General features: G+C 42.2%; 2 protein-coding genes across 2 annotated transcripts; both read right to left on the reverse strand.

Annotated features, from left to right (window-relative positions):
• Positions 1-1,681: 1,681 nt before the first annotated feature.
• LOC106921338 (cyclin-dependent kinase-like 5) lies at positions 1,682-18,178 on the reverse strand. Its single transcript, XM_088005286.1, has 13 exons — positions 18,097-18,178; positions 17,922-18,050; positions 17,178-17,329; positions 16,840-16,986; positions 14,233-14,313; positions 13,144-13,310; positions 11,239-12,283; positions 9,936-10,037; positions 9,479-9,584; positions 8,077-8,200; positions 7,750-7,855; positions 5,170-5,331; positions 1,682-3,957 (listed from the first exon to the last, which is right to left on the reverse strand). Exons 1-13 carry the CDS (start codon positions 18,176-18,178, stop codon positions 3,598-3,600), a joined length of 2,763 nt encoding a protein of 920 aa, XP_087861412.1. The 3' UTR covers positions 1,682-3,597.
• A 1,507-nt stretch (positions 18,179-19,685) lies between these two features.
• Positions 19,686-23,467, reverse strand: LOC148160023 (cyclin-dependent kinase-like 5). The gene is made up of 5 exons (XM_088005160.1): positions 23,331-23,467; positions 23,114-23,234; positions 22,544-22,603; positions 20,267-20,357; positions 19,686-20,166 (listed from the first exon to the last, which is right to left on the reverse strand). The coding sequence occupies exons 1-5, from the start codon at positions 23,424-23,426 to the stop codon at positions 19,860-19,862; spliced, it is 675 nt and encodes a 224-aa protein (XP_087861286.1). The 5' UTR covers positions 23,427-23,467; the 3' UTR covers positions 19,686-19,859.
• Between the last annotated feature and the right edge of the window lie 2,972 nt (positions 23,468-26,439).

Consider the following 26,439-nt stretch of genomic DNA (forward strand, 5'->3'; position numbering starts at 1 on the left):
TGCATTGTTTGAATCAAATGAGCTTGTTTTATTGGAGATTTACAGTTACAGATGTAAAACATGAATATTCTAAAGTCAATACGCTTATGTCGAGTTAGGGATCCGTATTCTCCCTGTTTGGGGGGGAATGAAGGAAAAAGGAAAACAATAATAAGCAGGTCAACACAGACTATGCTACTAAATCGTGTCTGTAACAAAAAGCACAAACTTAACACTTGATCTCGTTTAAACAGCTGATAAAACATTGTTCTGTTATAAATATTACCAAACAAGTAGTCACACGTCAGTATTAATATAATACATGGTGCTCCTTCGGAAAAAATGGTAAATTTCAAAGAGAGCGACGTACCGTGACACGTACAGTCCGTACGGACGCACAACACGACGCGGCCGCGTCTCTGACTCGGTCCTCTCTCAAACACACACACACACGCACGCACACACTGTGCATATGATGAAAAGGAAGTGAGAAAGAATTTACATGAGTCAGGACAATATTGCTGAGCCACGACAGCTCTTCAAGGTAAAACATTTTAAAAAAAGGGGTTAAGACTTGTTTCTGCAGAGCTGCTCTCGTGGCACTTCATTTCCAAAAATAAAAAAACAAAACAACAACAAAAGAAAAAACAAAAAAAAAAAAAAACAGTGTTACAGTACTGGGCTTCACTCTGAGATTATCTGAAAAGCTCCTACCAAATGGTTCAGCTGGTGTAATCAGTCCAAAAACACAGCAGTGCAGTAACTCCCAGCCAGGTCAGAGAGTCGGTATCTGAAAACGCTGCATTGAAACGGAATGGGTTAAATAATATTTAAAAAATAAATAAATAAATAAAAGCATGCTTTGCAACTTAAAGGACATGAAATATTGTAAACATGAGCGAACCGTTACATTAAAAATGATTGGCATGCCAGGTAAAGATGTTTCCCAAAGCTTTCAAGTATTTTCATTTTTTTTTACCTCCCTTTACACTCCTACTGTTTGTTTGTTCACCAGGTAAACTGGGGTTGTCACCCACTTTTTGATTATTGTTCTGACAGTAGATAGGAGCAATTTAGGCCTCAATTAGGAGTACAAGTTATCAAAAATAATGAGTTAATCTAAAGTTGATTGATTTGACCAATCGACTACAACGATTAGTTGATGAGCGGCCGTTTTCTTTAAAACTTGAGTTTTTCTCGTATCGACATAAAGGTGTTTATATTTTAAAACAGAACCGTATGAAGTTCCTTTTGCGTCCCACACTCCACAACGTTTCTCTTTCCCGTTCTGGTGTGCCACCGCCATTTTTATTTCTGTTTCGACTGACTCCGCTTAGGGTTCACCAGCATCGCCCTCTGCTGGATGGAGGCCAAATTGCAACACTAAAAAAAGGTCTAAGTGGACGTTATCAGTTAATCCGTTTGATCTAATTTTAATCGACAGTTAATCGTAAGTCGATTGATTGTTTGTGTCTCTAGTTTCAATGCAATTAGCTAGTTCTCATTTTGAAGACTGCCCAAACACTCTTAATGTTCTTGGGAGGACAAAAGCAGTGGACAGCATCTCAGATCCTCCCCTATACCATACAGAGAGTATGAGGTGCTTATTTAAATTTTTTGTTTCTTACCACCCCACCTGGAGTGTTTACTGGTGAAAATCTTAACCTTAATTTCATCCAACATAAACAAGTGGTGCCAGGTGAAGCCTTTCGCCAGAAATGTTTTTTTTATTTATTTTTTTTATCTGGCATTACTCACACATAACAGTTTGGTGTGTGGACAGCGTACAATGGTTGTCATGGAGATGTGGAGACTGAAAACAAGACGCTCCTGGATGCTCTGTAAGAGGTGAACAGTGGAGATTTGTTCTGGGTGAGTTAAAAGGAAATGGGCCTGTGTGTCATCCCATGAAGATGAGAGATAAATATTAAAATATTTTTTTATAAAATTCTGATCAAAGGTCAGAGGTGCCAGCGGCAATAATGACAATTTTGTTACAAACAATTATGTATTACTGTAGACTTTTCTTTACTCTGTGAATACATATATTAAATGTAAAAGTTAGCTTTAAAAAAACAAACAAACAAAAAAAAAAAAACAATTCACTGTAAAATTATGCCATTAAAGGGACATAATTCATTCCAAGACATTTCACACATCTTTACCCAGGTTGCCAACAACTATAAGGGCGTTATAGCTGAATAACTAGATGAAATAGTTGCTCAAATAATTTATAAATTATAAATAGCAAAACATAATAATAATAAAGAGCAGAAAGTCGTGGTAATAAAGGCTGAAAGAGGCTGGAAATAGCACACGCATTGGTGCTTTTAGCAGAATGTGACAAAACCGATGCAAATAAGGGTAAATAAACTGCTCAGACCTTAAGAACTAAAGGTTCATATTAACTTATGCTAAAAGATAAAATACTGATAACATCCACATAAAAAAAACACAAAGTGTTCCTTTGAGAGTCACTGCACCAGTATGAATGGCTTTTATGATCCTCTAGCTGCTGTAAAAACTCTTTCTTACAGTCAGAAACGTTTTTCTTATTTCTACGGCAGCTAGGGGTTGGAGGGTTTGGAGTGAGTTCATGCATTTCTAAAACGGACTGAAGTCGAGCCACTGTGAAGGTTCTTTTATTCACCGGAGGAAAAAAAAAAGTCTTCATCGTCAGCTTCAGATGTCCTCTACCATTAGCTGCATCCATGAAATGTGCACAAAGCACAGCAAGTTTAATGAACTGATCAAATTTAAATACTTTTACCTAAATGAGCTCATAAACATTGATCAGACGTTTCGCTCTGTTTGAACCGCGTCAGACCGATTCATGATCTGAAGCAGGAATAACGACGTGACTGTCAAGAAACAGTCAATGCAGTGTTCTATCATGACCCACAGAGGGCGGTGTAGGTCAGAGTATAGAAGTTTAGTTTATGGTTACATTATTTTTAAAATGGCCGCAGTTCATAAAGACACAATAACCTTAATGTCCTACAAATGAGCAGTCAGATGTTTAGACCATCTCACTGTCGGTGCAGCTGTGATTTTTTCTTTTTTTTTTTTTAGTAGAACAAGAATGACAGAGCACATCCAAAAGGCGACACACCTGAAAGGAATTAGGATCGTGGGTGAGAGGGACATCGGGTCTGACGTGAGCAGTAACAACTGGCTCGACTTGATGTGTTCAGAATGCTTTAGTTTAATCTTAAGTTAATACTACACAGTAAAATGTACCATATTTCTATATTTAATAAAAGCAAAAAATACTTGCACTTAAAATCTACACTTTACCTATCCATCCATATATATATCTATATGTATATATATACTGAATTTGTAACATATTTACTTTATAATACAAATCTGATTTTAGAATTACAGAAGTAATAATAATATAAAGTCTATCAAACATGGAAGCTTAAAAAAATTACGACATAAAAAGGCTTTCGGCCCGTTTGCAAGCAGTGTTTACGACAGAAGGTTTGGTGTTTTGGTGTGTGTGTGTGAAGAGTGTGTGCGCCCGTTTACGGAGGGGGACGTGGGGGTGAGAGGTGTAGGAGCAACAGAAGGGAAGCGGGATGCCGAGGCGGGAGGAGCGCGAGGGGCCGACGACTACAGCGCTGTCTCTTTCAGGTCGTTGAGGTTCGGCATGCGCGACCGGGACGGGCGTCCGAAGCCGTGCCCGTTCTGGCCCCCTTTGACACCCATTTGCTCCGGGTACGGGTTGCCCTCCGGCCGCCCCAAGGCGGACGAGTGCCAGCCGGGCTCCAGCTGGCCTGGCAGCGGGTAGGCTCCCTGTCGGCTCTTGAGCTGGGGCGTGCTGACCCCTGAGTGACCCCGGCTTTCGGAGAAACCACCCTGAGCGGAGGCCGAGTTAGGCAGCGGCTGGTAGCGCATGTCGGAGGACGCCGTCTGGTTGGAGGAGGAGGTGGAGAGGTGCAGCAGCTTACGCAGGGACTTCAGGGGCTGACTCTGAAAGACCAACAAAGAAACCACCCAGCGGTGGGGTTTTTCAGTGCAGAGCAGGGGTGGATCTACAGGGGGGATGAAAGGGGACAACAGCCCCCTTAAATTTCTTGTGTTCCTCATATTCTGTGTACACCCCATGTTTCACCAAGCCCCCAATATGAAAAGCAAAAGTGAATTTTAAACATCTTTTAAATATTTTGCCTGAAGCAACAACTTGCCATTCACAATAAATTGCGGGAGTTCCTGAATTTTCCCACTTCACATTTATTCAAAATATAAATAGCACTGCCTATTGTATTATTTTTTGTATTGGTGACAGTATTGTTTCATTTCATTCACAAAAACCTGTTCTTTTTTTGCTCTCTATAGAATGGCAAAAAGGCACACACGCAGCATATAGCAATATTGTTACATTTCCATCAGGAGATTTTAGACGTTCCCACATTTCTAGACATAGTTTTTACTAAGTTTTTAAGTGAATGTGGGTTTTACTTGCCATTCTGGTCTTTGTAGATTAACAGTCAGAGTCTAACAAGCTGATATTAGCTGGTCAATAAGCCACGTTACTGGTTAGCTAGCCTGCACTCTGCTGCTTTACACACAATCTGCTTTAGCCACTTAAAACCCAATTGTACTTCTAAAAAAGTATTACCTTAACGATAATAGTCATTGCTTCTTTAGTTTTCAGGGTATAACTTTCTAAACACCTGACTTTCTCACTTCAGTAATGTGTGAAGATCGAGCGCTGAGCAGCTCCTCTACTTTTAAAATGCCTTTCTCTTACATTTTATGAAAAACTTTGGAACAGAAAGTTACGATTTTATCATAACTTTTTAAAGCTGTGGTATACATTGAAATCGGTAACCAGCCCATACATCTACCAGTTTGCCTAAATCTTATTTCCAAACCACTCTTGGGTTTGGAAATTTTGAGTTTTCCGGAAGTTTGATACGTTGTCCTCATTTAAGACTCAAAATTTAATTTGATAAATTTGATTTAAAAACATGCAAATAAAGACAGAAAACATCTTGATTAGAAACCAAAATAGCAATCAAAGTGAAAAACTGACCACGACACACTTTCCTTAAAGGAAGTTTGATTGTTTTTACAGAAACTAATTAACAGTTTAAAAGAAAAAAGGGACATTAGAAAATAGATCACAAAGCCATACATATTGGTAAAAACATTTTGTGTGTGCGTGTGTAGGAGACTCACTGGAGAGTGTGAATCGGAGAGTTTCTCCCGTGGCCAGTCCTTGTCTCGGTCTCGTTCCTGGTTGCGGTCTCTGCTCTTGTCGCGGCTCCTGTGGCGGCTGCTCTGGTGACCAGAGGACCTGGAGCTCTTCTGGATGACTGCGTCGATGCCTTCGCTGGCCGCCTGACATCCAGAGAGCAGAGGTGCAAGTCAAAATGCACAGTGGTCAAACTGAGAAGGAGAGCATTCTGCAGGGCTGGGCGACAAATTGGCTTCATCCATGAACCAAATTTTTGAATGTTTTTGAAGATTTAATGTTTGGAAAGGGGATATTTTTGTCACTAATATGACAAAAATAGTTCAGCGTGGTCATCATCTTGTTTGAGAAGTTCTACAGAAGTTCTGTTTATTTGGACTTTGAATTTTGGTGAACTCTACGGCAGAATATTCTTTTTATTTTATATAACTACAAGAATAAAGTAATAATGTTGCAAGAATACAGTCATACAACAATAGAGTCAAAATAATACGAGGATAAAGTCATAACATTACCACAATAAAGTCATAATATTACCAGAATACAGTAGTAATATTATGAAAATCCTGCATGAAAAGCTACAAAAAATTAAAATGTTTAAAACTTTGGTCTAACTACTTATCCGTTAGTACAGATAATCCTTAATAGTGAATAGAAACTCTTAATCTTTTAACGCATAACATACTAGCCTACAGTGAGTTCACTTTAATATAGATTCAATAGTTACTCATTTCTGCTTTGATTGTCTTTAATTGTAGGAAATAAAATATAAAAGTTGCTTTGATTGTCTTTAATTGTAGGATTAAAATATAAAAGTTGCATCTAAAATGTTTGTTTATCTAAAAAGCAAAATACGTGCCAACTTCTTCTCTCTTCCATCAAATAAATAACCCAGAGGAGAAATTAGCTGTGTTTAGCATTTCCAAACGATATATTGTTTTCCACCAGCTCTGGCTGCCTGATTCCCTGAGGCCAGATTGCGTTTATTTGTGCTCTGTCATCAGCAGTACCTCCCCTCCACTCACACCCACCCACTGTCAGCATCTGAACAAACTGCCGATTATAAATAGAAATGTGAATGGAGGCTCAAACACTGGTTCCATGCTGCACCATTAGCGCTGCAGAGGTGGTAGACAGTTTAATATGTCAAAATATGGTGGCTTAGGAACTATTCCCGCAGCTCCTCCCCCGCCCCCACTGCCTTTCTGATCTATGCTCTGTTATCAAGTCAGTGGGTTTGCAGAGCTTGATCTCATGGTTTAGCGCTACGTTGATAAGCAGCAAATCACATGTGCTCAGCCGAAGCCTAAGCACTCTTGAATCGCTTTTGGATGAGCCACATACAAAAAAAGGGATCTGTCTGATACATTAACTTAAGTGGAATAGAGTTTTTTATTGTTTTTTTTTTTTTGCACCACCAATGGTGCAACACTTTTCTATTTCTATTTAGATTTCACAAGGTTGGAGAGTGCAGAGAAGGACCTCTGAATGTTGGTAACAATCTCTCTGGATTATTAGGTTTTATTTAGGTTGTGGGACAGAGGCCTTGTATACACGCAGCCAGGTCACATTGTTTAAAAACATAATATTGCACACACGGTTTCAGGAAAGATTTCATCCACACCCGCGCAAATCCGTCCCCAAGCGTTGATTTAAACATGCCAAGCCAGCGGGGGGCAGCGTAACGCCAAGCTAAACCTAAGTCAGCCAATCAAATTGCTTCAAAACTGCCACAGCTTCCTGTTAGGAATTAAAAGAAGACGCCATGAGGTTCGCTTGTGTGGACAGGCAGACAGGTTTAGCTGTTTTTACATAAATATATGTACATATTTATATTAGAATATAAAGTTGATAAAAGTTGATTGGGAATTGTGTCAAAGCAAGACTGTGGATGTAATGGTGCATTATTTGTCGCAGACTGTCCCAAATCTCTGCTTTCCCCATGTAGCAACGCAAAACACACAAAAACAAAACCAACAGAATTTGCTCATAGCCCTACTTTGTTTGGAGTTTCTATAAATAATTGTTTTACAGATATTAAACAGTGTTTTCATGTGAATGAAAGGTCAAAACACATGAAAATGTGTTTATTTTTGGAGGCATCTGACTGCGTGTGGATTAGACCTCAGATATCCATTGTTTTTGTGTCTGATCAGTTATTTCTGCCTTTTTTTCAGACATATGGTTTGGATCATTATGCTACTGAAGGATCCAACGAAGAACGCTTTTTAGTTTCCCTCCATGTTAGCGCACAGCAAGCTGCTTGGACTTCATGGACATGTCCTCCTGAACATACTGCTTTTATCTTAATTGAACAACTTCGTACTACAACCTTTTAGGGGAGATGTCACGCTGGTTCATACTTTACACTGGAGGACCAGGAAAGAACTAAAGCAATAGAATAACGCAATATTTCACCAGATTATATTTACAGTTTTTTAAACTTTGTTGTCTCTGAGCAATGCAGTCAGTGCATAAACAGCAGATCTCAATTAATGTTCTTTAAAACAAGATTTGTTGTCGAAATGACATGACATGAAATGTCTTTAAAGAATTTAACTTACCATTTGATTTTTCTTCTTTTTCTTTTTTATTGCTCTAAAGAAACCCTGCTTCTCCTTCTCTTTGGATGGCTCGGATGCATTCAGGACCACAGTATCTGGGCCAGTCCTGAAAATAAAACAAAGAGCACAGAGGTTGAATCCCAACTGGGATAAAAAAGAAAAAAAAAAAAAAAACAAGCAAAAAAAGATCTAATAACTTGTGCAAAAGCCGCCGTGTAATTTGGGGAGGATTTAACTGAATGTAGCAGCATTGTCCTTAGAAATGGTAAATGAATTTGTCTTTCTTCAGCAAAAGACCGTTCTTCAGCGAAGAAAGAATCCAAGTACCAGGGGTCGAAGGCAGGCTGGCGCTTGGAGTGATTTGTCAAACTGCTGCCGTCCCCAGACAAGCCAGAGTCCCGGCCCGGGCCCCTGCTGTCGTGGAAAGAGTTGTCTGGCCGGGGAGATGGCACTGTTTGGCAAACAAACGACAAAAAGCAGAATAAACAGATGCAAAATGCAAGATTTTTCATTTCACCACTTAAATCTTTTTGTTATATATCAAAGATGCATAAAAAAATGCAAATAAATAAACCAATTCATTTGTGAATATGAAAATATCGATTTTATTGTCTAAAATGCAGTAGCAGCATTTCTTTTGTGAACATTTGATCATTTGTAGCAAAGGATGGATGCATCTGCAGCTAAAAAAAGAAAACCTTTTAACATCAACATGTGAGAAACTCAGACCTTCCTGTTGGACTTAACATCAATATAATGTATTGCCGATGTCTGTTGATTATTTTTCGGAGTAACCGATTAATAACTGGATACCATCAAATGGTTAACAGGAGATAAAAAAAAAAAAATTTGAACCAGGTGAACTTAAACTAGGCCACCTGAGGGGTTCTGTGTTAAATGTATTTACAGTGCAGGACTTTGGAAAAGAAAAAAAACCCAAAGTATTATGGGTTAATGAATGCATGTTAATGAATGTGTTGATATTCCTATTTATTCCTAATAACTGCACAGAATTTTCTGTTATAGTTTTGCATAGTATATTATGACTACTCCTATTATTATTATTAATCGAGTTTTTTATTTTTTTTTTCAGAGCTGCAGTTTTGGAGCTCCAACCTCACAGCAGCCGTCCCTTCAGACTAGCCACCAGCAATTAGCAAAAACTGCTTCGCTCACTTGCTGAGTAAAAAGCCAGCTGTTCAGAATTGCTTTTGAAACTTTATCAGTGAAACATTAATCAACAGTCTGATGTGTTTCAGTTGTTGACTGTGTGCTCTGTGACTTTGTATCGTTGTGTTTTTATGATACAAAGCACTTTGAAAAGCCTTGTTGCTGAAAAGTGCTACACAAATAAAATCAGATTTGATTTTGATTTGATTATATGAGCTAACTCTCAATGAAACACTGGTTAAAATGTAAACAGAGAAGCCATGTTGTGATGACTTCCTGAAGGCGGAGTTTGAGAAAGCACAGGAGCTTCTTAAAGAGACAGAGGCCCAATTTCAAGGCATTAAATTACAAAGTCAAACGTATTTTTAGTCATATTTGATATATACAGGATTTTTTTTAACAGCTGAAGTTAACACTTGATTATGCTACAAAATGACACAAAGTGCCCGGAAATATGAACTACTGCCCCTTCACTAAACTTCCCTAAAAAATGTGTTAAATGGGGGTCCCAATCTAAGCCACCATGTTTGCCTCCATGGTGCAGTGGTGGGAAACAAACCTCTGTAGAAGCTGCCCACCCTCCTGGGCATGGATTCACTGTAGATGTTGCGATTCTCCTTGGAGGAGCCTCCGTCTTCTGCTTGCTGCTCATGATACAGGCCAACCTGAGTTGACAGCAGAAACACTAATCATATAAAACCTTTGCCGAGCAAAGCATCTCATCAGAGAAAAAAAAAACACCTTTATTGGAAAAGAATGTGGGGGAGTTTTTACCTACAATCACTGGTAATAATAAAACAGCTGCAGTGACGAACTTGACTGTGCTACCATAAGGAGTCACATTAGATGGAAGCAAAGCACACAGAAAAATAAAGAGGCATCTGATGCAGAGAAAGAGAGAGAGATGGAGAAAGAGAGACAGAGAGCAGTTCATGACAGCAGCATCCACCCACATCCGCTCTCTCGGAAGCCTGGATGTGGGTGGGGAATGGTGGGTGCAAAGCAGAATGTCGGACCTCGCTTTTTTGCCGCTGTGTGTGAAAAGATGCAGTGTTGTCCCTGGTGGAATCCCTTATTGGGGGTCTGCTGTGGGGAACTTCAGTGGGTGCCTGCTCGCTCTGTCAATGGAGACACGGCGAAGCATGAAGACGAGCTCAGCATCACAGCACATGCAAATACACACAAGCGCAAAAGCCATTTATGCCATTTGTGTATGTAAGCACACGGATCGGATGATTCATCCTACATCCTAACAAGAACATGTTTTTTTTTTTTTTGATTTAGTTGTTTTGCTGCTTTATTTCTGTCTATGCAATTAAGTGGGTCACCAGATCCAGCTTCACTTCTAAGGACAAATCCCGACTTTTTTCGAATGCAGCTAAGACTGTCGCAATAATCAATTAATCAATTAATCAATTAATCACATGATAAATTAAAATGAGCTTGATCTTTTCCATTCAGATGATTTTATTCTTTTTCTTGAAGGGCAATGTTGTTTTCAGAGACTTCATCATACATTTCATATATGGTTTCGGTTATGTGTGGTTTTTCTTTTTGCTTATTTTACTGTTTTTGGTGGTTGTGTTTTATTTTGGATATGTAAAATATCTTCCAATTCCAGTGTAAAGTGTGGAAAATTAAAGTTTATTGGTCTTTCTAAAACGATCTTGCATTATCATGCCATTATCAATTATTTTGCAGTTTTTATCGCTGTATTTATTATTGTGATTTAACATCAACTGCCTGGCTATAATCTCAGGTATTTACATGTAAATGTTCATTAATACATATTGTCCCAGTTTTAAAAAGAAACTTGAACGTGAACTTAAATCTGCATTATGCAACTGTAATAAACATGCGTTTTACATCTTTGTCATGAGACAGATAATCTATCTCTGCCTTCTCCCAGTGCTGACTAGAAACAAGCAATCAGAGCCAGGAGGCGGGTCTTAGCGTTGTCAATCATGGCTGTGTGTATACTGTCTCATTTTATACCGTCACAACAAAGTGACAGTTTTAGCACATATGTAAACAACATATGTTTTGTAAGAGCTACATAGTGCAGCTTTAAATGGTCAAAAAAAAAACACCCAACATCACTTATCGCAACAATCCCCAGGATAATTTATCATTAGTTATTGTGACAGGCCTGTGTGCTGCAATGCTGCAGGAAGAAATCCTGCGCTGCATTGCTGGACAAACAGGAGACTGAGGCAGAGTTACCCAACGCAATCTGGTGTAGGCGTGCAATATGACAGGACTCTGTGGGTGTGGGCTTTCCTTAGATCGAGAGAGGTCCACTGTGGGCGGATCACTGACCCGGCTCATGTCGTCCTCCCTGGAGGAGCTCCCGGAGTGGCGCGGCAGCGTACGGTGCTGGAGCTGGGGCGACAGGAGCTGGAGGCTGCTGGCTCTGGTGGGGATTCCCTGGCCGATCAGCAGGCCCTCGTCTCCGCCGTGCGTCCTCTGGTGATCCCGCCGCACGTACATGGAGTGGCGGTGCGGCCGCTGCTGAGAGGAGAAAGGGCTGGTGTAGCCCTGACCGTATGACAGAGGGTCGCGCGGCGCAGACAGAGAGTGGCCATGGCTCCTCTCCGTGCTGCCGTCTCCCGGGTCCAGGGAATCGGGTGACTTGGCTTCCTCCGAGGCCTTGTGGCGGGTGGACGAACGCCTGTACGAGGAATCCAGCGTGTTGCTCTCTCTCTCCGAGCGCATGCCCCCTCGGCCGGTCGTGCCGGGCCCAAGCCGCTCCAACCTGCGGGACGCCGGGCTGCTTGGAGCCGTCAGGTCGAGGCAGCTGGACGGGAAGTAGCGCGATGTGGGCTCGTCGGCGTACAGGTGCACGTCGTTTAGGTTTCCCACCGACTTGGCGTCACTGAGCGTGCCGTAGCTCTTGGACAGGTTCAGGTAGCCAAACTTGGAGGAGGAGGGCACAGAACCGTGGGAGTCCACGTAGTTGTGTCGGCTGTGTTTGTCCCCCGACTGCAGCGTGTTGGTCTTGCCTTCCACAAAGGAGTGGCGGTTCTGCTGCGAGCGGAAGTTGGATTTGAGGTACTTGGCTCCGGGTCCGTCCAGCACTTTGGAGCCCAGGCTGATCTCGAAGTCACCTTTGCCCTTGGCCTCGCCGGGGCTGAGCAGGTGAGGCAGGTTGCTGCCGGCCAGGTCCATGCTGTAGGCGGTGGAGTGGTTGAAGATCTGCGGCTGGTAGTTCTTGGGATGCAGGGTGGGGCTGAGGTTGATGGCCACCGACATGTTGCCATTGAGGAAGCTGTCGTTGCCCGGGAGGATGTCTTCCTGTCGGGGTAAGCTGGAGCACTCCCTGCTGCTGGACCGGTGGCTTCCTGAGCTCTTCCCGCCGTGGCTCCTGGGTGAAAGGACACCGTGAGAATCTAGAGCTAACAACTCAACCAATAAGCTGAACAGTCATTGGTGCATTGGCAAACCCAGATTGAAATATTTGCTTTCTTGATCTAGAAAAAAATATCTAACCTGTGACTCTTTAAATTCAGGCCTGTGAAGGAATTCAAACGGGTTTTCAAAATGTTGAAAATATTTGGGCCAAATTCCAGACCTAAATCCAAGTCATAATTTATGGCAAGGCTTAAGTATTTCTATTCAGATGGTCTACATCCCAACTGCATGATCTTGAGACAATTTACAAAAAAGAAAAAAAGAAAAACCCACAGAGGTTTTACAAAACAGTGATTTCAGTTTGCGACAAAAGTGTCATAACAAACTGTTCCTAAAATGCTTCCAGTGGATGAAGACAGCTAAAATGTGATGTGCCGCTGACTCCTATAGGTACTGTTAGCTCTTAGCTGACCGTGACTTCTGCAGAACTGCAAAGATGTCAACTAAAGCTGCAGTATGTAACTTTTATTTAAATAATATATTTTTTTTTACATATCTGTTAAAACTGTCACTTTGTGATGACATGACATGAGATTGATTGACAGCGCTAAGACCCTCCTCCTGCCTCTGATTGGTCTTTCTGACCGGGAGCGGTGCATTTCTGCAGATAACTGTAGAACCACTAGAGGGAGTTTGGAGGAACTCGATTTTTTCCGCAGATTATCTGTCTTATATTAAACCATCACAACATAGTGATAGACAGTCTTATCAAATATGTAAAAAAATAAAAAAGTTACATATTGCAGCTCTAAAACAGCTGAACACCCGGGAGATGTTGACACGTCTGAACCAGCTCCGGCACTCGCCGCTGACCTGCTGGGGGTGGTGTTGTCGCCGTGGTGAGGCTTCCTCTTGGCCGAGCGTACAGGTGTGGGCGTGGGCGGGCCAGGCCGGTCCACCAGCCGCAGCATCTGGAAGGCGTGATGGTTCAGGCACTGCTCCGTGAGGAAGCGCTCCGTCGGGTTCAGCAGGAGCAGGTTCTGATGCGGGACAGGGTGGGGGGGGAGCCAATGAGTCCTCCGAACACACACGCCACACATCAAGACCTCACAAACAAGCTGGAACATCCAGTCATGCCTTTTTATGAGTCATCTTCATTATCATGAAAGTCAGGCTGCTGCTGCACATAACTGTGTCTTACAGTCACTAAACAGGCAAAAACATTGACATAAAACAAGATTTATGACACCTTTTTTCTCTCTCTCTTTCTCTTATCGCCATGTTTAATAACCTATCTTTGTAGCCTTTAATAAAAGACATGGACGTGAGGATGGTTCGTGAACTCGCCTTGTCCTGCTTCTACGTAACTAAAACTCACTTTGGCAGCGACGTCTCTCGCTTCTCCCAAAAAGACCGACAGAGAACAAAACTCTGTTCGGTGACGCGGCGGCAGGAATCGACGAAACGTTTTGCAAAATAAATGTTTGACCGCATCTCCAAAGGCTGATTATTAACGAGGGTCACGTGTGTGTCCTCTGTGATGTCGGTCCCGGGGTGACATCGTGTTAGCAGTGAGTCATTTATCTGTTGAAAAAAAAAAAAAAACCGCAAGTGCAAAAAAGCGCAGCCCACATTCTTGACACGGAGCTCCTGTTTACAGTGCAGCCGCAGCAATAACAGCAGGGCTAAGGACCAGGATATGAGCCGAGAGAGAGGCCGGAGCGGCGAGGAGGCATCCTGCAGTCACGACGTAAACACCAGCGCGAGGATCGAGTTATTAGGAAAACCGGATTTTAATGAAATTTAGGATTTTCTTTTTGTCCTTCTGCTTCTTTTCTTTTTTCAATGTTACTATAAGGAGGAATTGACTGGAACTGGCAAAGAGGTGAAAGCAAGAAGCTAAAAATAAATCTACCAGCTCAGCAAGGCAGAATTGATCTTTGCCAGCCCTTTTCTTCTTACCTTCAGCAGATCGAGCAGGCCTCCGCCGATGATCCCCAGGTACCTTCGCTCCAAAGTTTGGGGGTGGTTTACAGCAGGAAACTAAAATACAGTATTTTTAAGAACGTTATTTGAGACCACTGACTGAATAGACCCCACAATTTGCTTTTCCAAGGAAAACACCATGGACTAGACATAAGATGAACCAAACATCTAACAAAGGATCTTAATACTTTGGTGAATTTTTCTCCTTTCTGGACATCTAGGAACACGTGAGCTTATTTTGAAAAAAACACAATAAAACTGACCTCGTACACAAACAGATGCGCAGATTTCACACTCTGACCAAGACAGAAGAACAGTCGCTGTTCTTTTGTCTTTCTAAAAATATCTCAGTGCATACATATGAGACCTTGAAGGAGTAATCTCGCTACGGCTGGTGGTGATATTCCTCTGAAAATGTAAACAAACAGTCTGGAAAAAGTGTGCTATATTTTCTTCCTCACAGCTAAATAAGTATCCACAATAAAACACTCTTCACTCCACTGATAACCTTCGTTTAAGTAGTTAGCTTTCACACTTGCTTCTTTATTTTCTTAATTTTATTGTTAAAATATGTTAGTGTGATTAATAAGGAAATTAATTGTTGGTTATAACTGACCAGATTTGATCCAACCATTCGATTTACAACAGACAAATTAACAATGTAGCTCAGAGAATAAATACATTTTCATAATATATTCCTCCCATTCATCTGTGGGACGTATGCAATTTAGACTCCCTGACAGAGTTGATTTTTTAAATGCACCTTAAACTGATTTTTAAGAATAATAAGAAATAACAAATATCATTTGTTGAGACTGATTTGAATTTTAATAGAAAATATAATTAAATAGCTTTTAGTTGTTGTCTTTAATTAGCCACAGTTTGTGAGCCATTATTCTTCCGTTCCACACGTTTGGTCAGTCTGGCAGGAAAATGGTTACGTAAACACCTCTTTGTGTTTTTGTGCTGTTTTGGCCACGTCACTATGTTTCTAGTGAGTGTCACATTTGAAAGAAAAAAAAACAATTTCCTTTCCCCTTAAAGATTTTCAAAGTTTGTGATGGCGGCGTAAACACAACTTTGAAGTGGATGTTGTTGGGATTTCACATGAGAGGCCAGTAGAAACATAACCAGGAAGTGGAAGAAAAATGTCCCCGATGCTTTTACTGTAATGACAGATGCAAATATTTTAGTCTCTACCAGCTTTATCAGTTCTTATTGAAATAAATAAATGTCCACATTCACAAAGCTGTTGCAGCACTGAAGAGCTCCTGTAGTGACAGTCTGCTGCATCCGAGACACCCAGAGGAGAATAATCGCAGGTCCTTCTTCTCAGTGGATGGTAGCTTTTATCACCATCATTGCTCCCAACAAAATCAATAAATTTTAACATGGTTTTTTCATTTCTCATGCATAGTTTGTTTTTGATTTTATGCAGAAATATGCAATATTTCGTAAAAATTTTTTAGCTAATCTTACTAAGTTGCACATTTCTTTGAAGAATGCGAACTAAATTTCTTTGAACTCTTAGAAGAATCTGAATTAATGACCTACAATAACATTTAATTTGCCTTTGGGATTAATAAAGTATTTTGAATTTGAATTTTAAACAAACTACGCTATTTTTAATGACTGCACAGCGCTGTTTTTCTTATGTTGTAAATTTGCCATTACTGTGCAGTCTCTTACTCGTATTTGTCTGTTTTTATATGTGTATATGTTTTTTTACTTTTATGTGAATCTGCATGTCTGTGTCCATCTTTCTCTTGCTACTGATACATCTGCATTTCCTCGCTGAGGGACAATATGGGATATGTCGAAAACATGTCTAAGTTTCCTTCCACCCTGTATTTGTCAAATAAAAACAAACAAAATAACCGATTGAAGTCCATCCATCCATCCATCCATCCATCCATCCATCCATCCATCCATCCATTTTCTTCCGCTTATCCGGGGTCGGGTCACGGGGGCAGCAGCTTCAGAAGGGAGAGCCCAGACACCCTGCGGAGGAAACCTAGTTCGGCCGCTTGTATCCGTGATCTCGTTCTTTTGGTCATGACCCAAAGCTCATGACCATAGATGAGGGTGGGAACGTAGATCGACCGGTAAATCGAGAGCTTTGCTTTTTGACTCAGCTCTCTCTTCACCACGACGGACCGGTACAGCACCCGCTTCACTTCAGACGCTGCACCAATCTGCCTGTCGATCTCCTGCTCCCTTCTTCCCTCATTCGTGAACAAGATCCCCAGATACTTAAACTCCTCCACTTGAGGCAGGACGACCCCCCCTGACCCGGAGAAGGCACTCTACCCTTTTCCGGCTCAAGACCATGGCCTCGGATTTGGAGGCACTGATCCTCATCCCGGCCGCTTCGCACTTGGCCGCGAACTAGTCCAGCGAGAGCTGCAGAGCACGACTTGATAAAGCCAATCGGACCACATCATCCGCAAAAAGCAAAGATGCGATCCTAAGGCCACCAAAATGGATCCCCTCAACACCTTGGCTGCGCCTAGAAATTCTGTCCATGAAAGTAATGAACAGAATCGGTAACAAAAGGTAGCCTTGGCGGAGTCCAACTCTCACCGGAAACGAGCTCGACTTACTGCCAGCAATGCGGACCAGACTCTGACACCGGTCATACAGGGACCTGACAGGCCGTATCACAGGTCCCGGTACCCCATACTCCCGGAGAACCCCCCAGAAAGCCCCCCTAGGGACACGGTTGAACGCCTTCTCCAAGTCCACAAAACACATGTAGACTGGTTGGCCTCTCCAAACTCCTCCCACGCCCGAATTTTTGCCTCAGCGACCATCCGAGCCGCATGCTGCTTCCCCTGCCAGTACCCATCAGCTGCTTCTGGAGTCCCACAGGCCAAAAAGGCCCAACAGGACTCCTTCTTCAGCTTGACAGCATCCCTCACCGAAGGTGTCCACCAACGGGTTCGGGGGTTACCGCCGCGACAGGCACCAACAACCTTGCGGCCACAGCTCCGATAAGCTGCCTTGGCAATGGAGGCACGGAACATGGTCCACTCAGACTCAATGTCCCCTACCTCCCCCGGAACTCCCATCTCTGGCAGAGATGGGAGTTAAAGCTCCGTCTCACAGGGGACTCCACCAGACGTTCCCAGCAGAGCCTCACTACATGTTTCGGCCTGCCAGGTCTGACCGTTCCTCCCAACCACGCCCCTCCAGGTCTCACTGTCATTGCCCATGTGAGCGTCGAAGTCCCCCAGTAGAACAAGGGAGTCCCCAGGAGGGGCACTCTCCAGTACCCCCTCTAAGGACTCCAAGAAGGGTGGGTAATCTGAACTGCTGTTCGGCCCGTAAGCACAGACAACAGTCAGAACTCGTCCCCCCACCTGTAGGCAGAGGGAGGCTACCCTCTCGTCCACCAGGGTAAACCCCAATGTACAGGTGCCAAGATGGGGGCAACAAGTATGCCCACTCCTGCCCGGCACCTCTCACCGTGGGCAACTCCAGAGTGGAAGTACGTCCAGCCCCTCTCAAGGAAACTGGTTCCAGAACCAGAGCCATGCGTTGAGGTGAGGCCAACTATTTCTAGCCGGAACCTCTCAGCCTCACACACTAGCTCCGGTTCCTTCCCCACCAGAGAGGTGACGTTCCACCTCCCAAGAGCCAGCTTCTGCAGCCGAGGATCAGACCGCTGGGGTCCCCTCCCTCGGCTGCCGCCTGTAACACACAGCACCCAACGTCTTTGGCCCCTCTGACAGGTGGTGAGCCCATTGGAAGGGGGACCCAGGTCTCCTCTTCGGACTGAGCCCGGCCGGGCTCTGTGGGTAAAAGCCCGGCCACCAGGCGCTCGCCATCGTGCCCCACCTCCAGGCCTGGCTCCAGAGGGGGGCCCCGTTGAAGCGCGTCCGGGCGAGGGAACGCCAGATCCAAAGTTGTTTTCCGTCATAAGGGGTCTTCAGGCTGCAGTTTGTCTGATTCCTCACCAAGGACCTGTCTGCCTTGGGTGACCCTACCAGGGCCATAAAGCCCCAGACAGCATAGCTCCTAGGATCATTGGGACACTCAAACCCCTCCACCACGATAAGGTGGCGGCCCAAGGAGAGGCCAATTGAAGTCTACGATCTTAATGTGACAAAACGTAACATATATACATGCATATTAAACTCCTTGAAGTCTGGGGCTCTAAAATGACAAAATGAAAAAAGGTTAAGTGGGCGTGAATGCATTTGCACGGCCCTGCTTATCTGCTGGTTTTCCTGCTAAGCCAACTAGCGGTGAAGTTATTCCCCGTCCCTGTAAATCTCCTCTGTGTACATTTTATAGGCATGTAATGGAAGTCAGTGGATTCTGCTTTAAACGCTGCTTTAAACGTTTTTTAAACACCACAGAAGACGTCACGACTGTGAGTGCTTCTCACATCCAGAAGCTGCTCTTTTCAAATCACAACATCAATCAAACATCCTGGCTGTTGTTTTTTTTGTTTTTTTAGTTATCATTTTACAAACACTCTGAATGTTTGAATCGAAAGCAGCTCCCTTTTTTTTTCTTTTGCATTCTTAATCTCCTCGTGTTGTTAAGATAATTGCAAGAGAGGGGCTTAAAAGCAAACGTCCACCGATGAGTTAGGCTTATAGACTAAATGAGTGGGCGCACATTTAGACAACAAACGCTCACAGAAATCTGGTGGAGGGTGAGATTTTTTTTTCTCCGTTTAGCAAGAACTAGAAATTCTGGATCTCGACGTCAAACACAAACATGTCTTATTGGAGAGTATGACCTGATATTAAAACTAAATTCAGGATCAACATGACAAAAATGATTTTGCAAGAATTAAAGGAGACTTGTTATGCAAAAGGCACATTTTGCATGTTTTTATATTTCCATTTGGGTTTCTACTGCTTCTAAAAACAACCTAAGTGCTTAAAAAAAGCAATTTTTTGGCAATACGTTAATGGTTTTTGGAGTCTGGAAAATGAGCTGTTTCAAAAACCTTCCGAATGTAATGCCACAAATGAGCAGGCAGATCTACCCCAGTGAAGCCCAGACCATTACCTAGCAACACAAATGGAGCTTGAGCACGTCTGGAGAGCTGCATTTTTGTTAGTTGTGCAGGAGGCTCCACTTCTGCTTTTCAAGGATGCGCAGTGGTGTGATTGTGCATCTTTTTGAAGCCATCTTTAAGTGCGAGTGTAAACTTTGAGTTGGGGGGACGTGGCCAGCAGCAGCCGGTTTGTATTTAAAGTGACAGAGCCCTAAAACAGCTCATTCTATACGGAGATCAAAACAAGCAGAACTGAGCAGACTGAAATCTCGTCATCTAATATACCAAAAAAAAATTATGAACAAGTTTTATCTTTATCTGCGCATGGAAGCCTTTGAAGTAATTTTTATATATATATATATTTTTTTTTTAAGAAAAACATCACTTTTCAAGAGGATCAGTTTGAAAACGATTCAAAATGTCTCCGGCTGCAGCCAGAGAGGGGAAGGAGAAGGAAAGGACGACAGAGGTTTGATGAGACGCCATCCTGCCACAGAAGACTTATCACAGCCTTCCTTCACAGCGCATACAGGATACATGATACACCATGAGTCACTGTGATCCAAACGGTCACGGCACAGAAAACTCAGCCAGAAAGAAAAAGGATGCAGCAGTTGAAGGGAAGGCAAATAAATATACATATATATATAGAAAAAAAGAAGATGGAGGCAGACAAAGAAATTGAGAGCGAAGAAAGAGTTACCCTGAGCCCGTGGAAGCGGGGGTTATTATAGAAGAGCTTCATCTGCTCTGGAGGGAGGGGTCCCAACACTTTCTGGATGGTGAAGAGCTGGTCGATCTCGCTCTCTCCTGGGAACAGGGGCTGCCCGTCGCTCAGCTCGCCCAAGATGCAGCCCACCGACCACATGTCCACCGCCTTCCCATAAGGAGCCCTGCCAGCAAGGATTTAAGGGGTTGGTGAATGGAGGCGCGGCTCGACAACGGCCGGCTGAACCAGACCGCCGAGCAAAGCTAACGAGACGGCGGGCGTACCCGAGCAGGAGCTCTGGAGAGCGGTACCATCTCGTAGCCACGTACTCGGTGTAATTGGCGTCTGTCCCTTCGGAGAGATTACGAGCAAAACCTGCAAAGTGAAGACAGGGTGAGCGATGTAATTAAGGAAGGTTTCTGATACGCTCTAGACACGGATGAGTTTTTATTTATTTATTTATTTTAAATGGTATAATATCAGGTTCTCCCTCCGTGCTAATAAGTGAGTAAGTAAGATATGTAATAAATGATTAAAATAAAAGTTGCACTGACATGGAGGACATGCTTGGCTGGATTGGAAATGGCACTGTGAAAGTCATAAATGTGTTCCTGGCAACTTTTAACAAATGTTTTTCATCATTCATGTACAGTTCAAATCATGACGTCTAAGCACATTTTCAAGATTAGATGCTTTTTTTTTTTTTAATTAATATTTCAGATTTCTTACAAGTATGCACTGCTTTGTGTTGGGTGATCACATAAAATCCCAATTACACAGAGTTCTTTTTTGACATGACAAAATATTAAAATGTTCAATAGGTTTGAATAGTTGTGGAAACGAGAATGAAACTGCTTTTCGCTCTGCATGTACAGAACAAAATAAATTAACTAATTCGGAAAGACTAAAGCTGTTAGTCATTAGTTAAGAGGTTTTCTCTACTTTGTTTCACTTTGAATGGATAACAGAGAGCGAGCTGCTTACCTAAAAAACACCTTTGTGTCTCTTTTTTCTTTCGGAATGAACTTGAACCACTAATATTTGTACATATACAAAGATGTACAGTACTTACACTGTAGCAGAGTATTAACGGTAGCTTTAGCACGCAAACGGCAAAATAAAATGCAGAAACAAACTTTTGAAGATATTAGAAGACCTCGGCCTCGGCCAGTAACCTTTTAAGGTTGATCTTAAATCCCAGACATTTTTCACTTGCCATTTGTAAATGCATATTTATATATTAAAAGGTTTACAAGAAAGTGCAGTAAAAAAAAGTAATTTCTGTCAATGTGCAAATTCAGTTTGGTTCTAGTTCACAGTGTGACCGGGACAGGAGTTAAAACAGCAGAACTGGCTTCAAATTCGACACTGAATGTATTATAAAACTGAAACTGGACATTTCCTCTTAGTCCAGTTAAAAAATAATATTTTAACTAAAAAATTTTTTTTTACCAACTATATGAACTGATCAAGTAGACTCCTCTTCTCAGATCTGATCATTATTATGTATCTTAAGACACTGACCATCAAATGCACAAAGGAGCTTCTGCATGTACAGAAAAAAAATGAAGAACAAAAGAATTATTGTGTCATTTATCAAATACAAATAATTTTTGAAATTTTAACTAAGTGGAAACAACAGAATTTTGGTCTGATTTAACTTCAGACAGCGAGGAAAAAAAGGCCTATGTGTTTATTATTCAGTGTATGTAACCTGTTTCAACTGCAAATTCAGGCCATTTACCGAATTTATGTTTTAAATGATGGGTAAAAATAGAACGTTTTTTTAAAAATCCCTAAACAGTTAAGAAAACAAAACAGAGCACAAAAAAAGTAACTCTCACATTTTTACTGGTTCAAAGCCTGGGTCAAGGGTCAATGGTAGGAATTGTGACATTAAAAACACATGTGTATTACAAGGGGTCAAATATGCCACTTTTCGTGCAGTTTGTCTTCCAACAGCAGCCAACCATGCAGGTTTGATTGTTTCATCATTTACTTGTTTCTAGCAGCTTTTAGAACAATGAAAAGCTACTTTCTTGACTGGAGAATTGACAACAGTGTTCTGGAAGCTTGCTGGTCTCTTCCACAATCAAAACAAAGCGCGGTGAGAACGACACTGCAGGAGAACGCGCGCCCAAACATGAACCTTCGCAACGGAGACTGTTTGCCCTATGTCTGTTCCCTCAATGCCTTTTGGCTGACACAGAGCAAACAGCAGGCCGTCAGTCTCTCACTCCAGATTGCCTGCGTCGTGTCAGCTTTGCCATGTTTTACGTCTCTCCCCTCTGCTTGTTGTGGTGCCACGAGACTGAATCAAAAGCCTGATTAGGTTCTTGTTTCCCCAACACGTTTCGTTAATTGAGATGAGCGAAGACAGCAAGCGGAGCAGTGTGAGAGGGCCGCATGCGGAGCTTTAGACAACCAGACGAAGCTCGCCTGAACTCCTCAAGCACTGATACGTCAGCCAAATATGGCCGCTGTTGGAAACACTCTTGACTGTATGGCAACTTCTTCCCGCAGCTGCACCAAACGTGAGGATTTAACTAGAGGCGTCTCACCAAAGTCGCACAGCTTGAGGACATCATCGGAGCTGATGAGGAGGTTTTCTGGCTTTATGTCTGCAGAGGAAGAAAACAGACCAGGGAGTGAGATGACCTGGACTGGCTTGCGTCACTGCTTGTATTCATCTCATTCAAAAGAAAAACAGCACTGTTCGTCTTTATAGGGGGAACCAAAAAGCAACAACAACAACAACAACAACAAAACCCTCTACAAGTAAAAATGGACAGATTGGACAGCCGGGTAAATGACAGGCCTTTGGATCCCTGCTCTGTTGCTACGGTGCCAAAGGCTCACATAGACCATCTGGTGTCCTGATCTGCTGCCAGCCATTCACCCAAAAGCTTCATTCGTGAACAATATAGAACGGTGTCGGGATCCGTCGGCTAACCTTTTCAAACTAGACTTCACTCAAGATTAAATTTACAGCTCAGTTCTACTGTGATCTGCTCTCTGGTGGCTTCATGAGTTTCTCTCAGACTTGAGGGCCTTTTTGCTGCCTCATCACCAATGGGCACCCTCTGTGCTTTGATAAAGAGCCCAAAACATAAGCTGAATCTGGGCATTACCTCTGTGGACAATGTCGTGCTTATGGCACCAGTGAATAGCTTTGATTAACTGGAAGATGTAGCTGCGCACTTTGTCGGTCGGGACACCGGTGGGTAACTCCTCAAGCAGCTCAAGCATATTCTAAAAGAGAACAAGAAAATCCAAAAAAACAGCACGTCAGGTCAGACCAGGTGGGCTTTTACGTTTAAAGACCACGTCTTGTTTGTAGAAACTTACCTTCTCCACATACTCAAAGACAAGATAGAGCTTCCCTCGTCTGCGGAAGGCCTCTTTGAGCTCGACAATGTTCTCCTGCTTGAGGGTGCGGAGCATCTTAAGCTCCCGTAGTGTTGTTTCTTTAACCTCCTCATTTTCTGCATGAAGGGAGAGGGGGAAACAAATCCATTGTTTAGAAGAACTTCCATTCGGGGGACAAATCAAGCAAAGGGTGAAAGATTATTTTAAGGGGGTTCTGTCATAACAACTCTCCTCCTGGCCTTTAAAGTTCCCCAAAAACACTCCAAGAAAAGACCGCGGGTAGCAACAGGTAGTCTGTTTCTGGGACACATTTCCAGAAACAGATTCTTTGAAATATGACCAAATATGAACTGATCATTGCTTACAGTTCAGATGTAAATTAATCTAAACTTAATCTGATCGAACTAGTTCAAAAAGTGCTTCCAGTAACAAACTACCGGTTGTCACACCCGGCCTTTTCGCCGAGTATTTTTGTTTTGGAATTTAAAAGTTTGTGACATTTAAGTCAACAAACCACTTAAAGAAGCCTCTTACAGTCCACACTGGCATTTGACAAAGAAAACTTCTCTGATTACTTAATGGGAGGATGTAAAAGTTATCAAATTAATCACAAATTTAGATACCAAACTAGCTTAAGCATATTGTTACATTTAAATATATATATATATATATATATATATATATATATATATATATATATATATATATATATATATATATATATATATATTGGATAGAACTTATGTTTTGCAAGAATTTCAACAAATAGTCTTAACTAGAATTTTTTTTTTTTACCTTCACTGTCCTTGAATTTCTTAATAGCCACAATTTCATTGGTTTCCTGCATTAGAAAGAAAATACACTCTGTGAGAAATCAATGCTGTTTGTCCTTGCATATGACATATACAGTTACAACAAGGGCATTGGAACCAAACAAAACAAAAAGTGTTTTTATTACCAGCATTTATCATATTAGATCTCAGGGATGTCCAGTCCCTGGCTAACAGTTCTTTCTGATCAATGGTTGCCATTGGCGTCCCTGACAAACTGAGCTACACACGTTCAGTTTTTGATCTACCTTCTATCACCTTAAGTCAGCTGGAAGTTTAGCAAGCCATGATGGAAGAAACTGTATTCGCTGCTGTAGCTTTACAGTTGAGAACAGCCAGTGTGAGGGGAAAGCTGCACAGACGGCAGCTGAAACATGGTTCATTAAACTTTATGGCATTCAAAGCATGATAATGTGCTTTTACAGGCAAAGTGGAGCAAATGGTTTACTGCGTGGCAAAAGTCTAGATTTGCCACCAGGGTTATATATACCAGCCATAAATTTTGTGCTGTGCTCATGAGTGCATGGCCAGGAAAAACGAAACTAGACAACTGTCTTTTTCAACAACACCTGATGCACAGATGGAAATACATTAAACAGACATTGCTTTAAATTAAAATGTCCCTCACAGAAGAAATGTGGTACAGAAACAGACAGCTAATGACAGTTCAGCATGAATAGTTCCTGTCTGTCCTAGGTATGGCAGACATGAGGTAATGCCAGCAGTTTGCCTCTGTCATCTAAAGTCACTTCTTGTTATTGGTTCACAAAGTTCTGTGCCCCACCACCAGCAGCCCCGTTTCCTCGACATGTCCTATTTAGACATGGTATTTCTGCCTGTGGCTCAGAGCTGTGCTCCAGTTCAGCACTCCATCCCTCCCTCCAAACGAAGCCAACGGCAGCACCGGATCGCTCCAGCTCGGATCAGGGAGAACAGAGAGCCCTCCTACCGACTCTGAGAGATATAAGACGACACACTGCGGGGTCAGAGCTGCGTATGCATCACTGCGCTGTCCTTATGCAAGCCCGGCTGAGAGAGGAAACGAGGAACAGCAAAATAACCTGTGTTTTAGCCAACCTTTACTCACTAATGGAGGAAAAAATAGACTTCCTCAGTAGGCAACAAGCAATCAAGATTTCTGGATGCGGCACATTGAAACATCGGGCTTTAAATGGATGTGCTGCAGCAGCACAGCAAGGCTGAAAAACAAGACTTAGCTTGGATCACATTATATGAGCTGTACTGCTCATAATACATTACGAGCAGTATGTGACACATTATGTGCTGCATGTACGCTACATGAACGTTCATAAAAACGTTCATGTAACGTTTCCATGTTTCTGTTCGTTGAAATGCCTCACAGAGCAATTTCTAACATCTTAAAACTCCAAAATGTTGTATCATTAAAACATTTAAGCTGGCTATCACGCCATTAATGATAAGGGTGAAGTACAAACTTAATTGTAAGTTGCAATTTAATGAAGAGAGATGACTGCACATCTGTTAATGTGAGAGAGAAAAATGATGGTGAAAGTTTGTGTTCATACATCATATTTCTGTAACCCAAATGTTGGGTTTATGTTGCCGGGGACAACAGCTGGGTAATTTTAACCAAATATTGGGTCAGAAATTATGACCCAGTTTGTTGGGCTGAAGAAGAGACCAGAAGGAGCCTCGTTATTCGTCACAGACGACAATTTTGAATGGTTCCACACCATTAAGTAAAACGAAGCAAGATGGTGAAAGGATGCTGTGCGATAATGGCAATCTCAATGGCCTGTTTAAATGACCTTAGTTCACACTGAAGGAAGAGGACGAGGAAAAGCAAAGAGCTGTGGAAGGGATTCATGACTTGTGAAAACATGACAATGTTCAGTCATAACAGGAGTCACAGAGGAAGACTTTCCCCCAAATGTCTGATTCTTTAACCGTAGGTCTTTGGTCTGCAGGTCACTAAATCACACCGCAGACTACAGATTCAAGCTCAAACTCAGAGATTTTCTTTCATGTAAAAATATTTTGCCTAATAACAATACTATTAGCCGTTTTCCTGCTAAGAAAAATGGACAATGCTAGCTGTTGTGCTAGTGTTAACAAGCTGTGCTAGGTAACACTTGAATTGTGGTAGCTATAGATATTTAACATTCACATTTTGACCAAAACATTAATCATACGGTCAGTACTACTTTTTGATTCAGTTGTTTGTGAATAAGTTAATTTCGGACAACCTGAGGTGGTCGAGTTCATTGTTCTTAAAT

This window comes from Poecilia mexicana, unplaced genomic scaffold (genome assembly GCF_051168715.1).
Source record: "Poecilia mexicana isolate PSO_F unplaced genomic scaffold, ASM5116871v1 scaffold_4, whole genome shotgun sequence".
Classification (NCBI taxonomy): domain Eukaryota; kingdom Metazoa; phylum Chordata; class Actinopteri; order Cyprinodontiformes; family Poeciliidae; genus Poecilia; species Poecilia mexicana.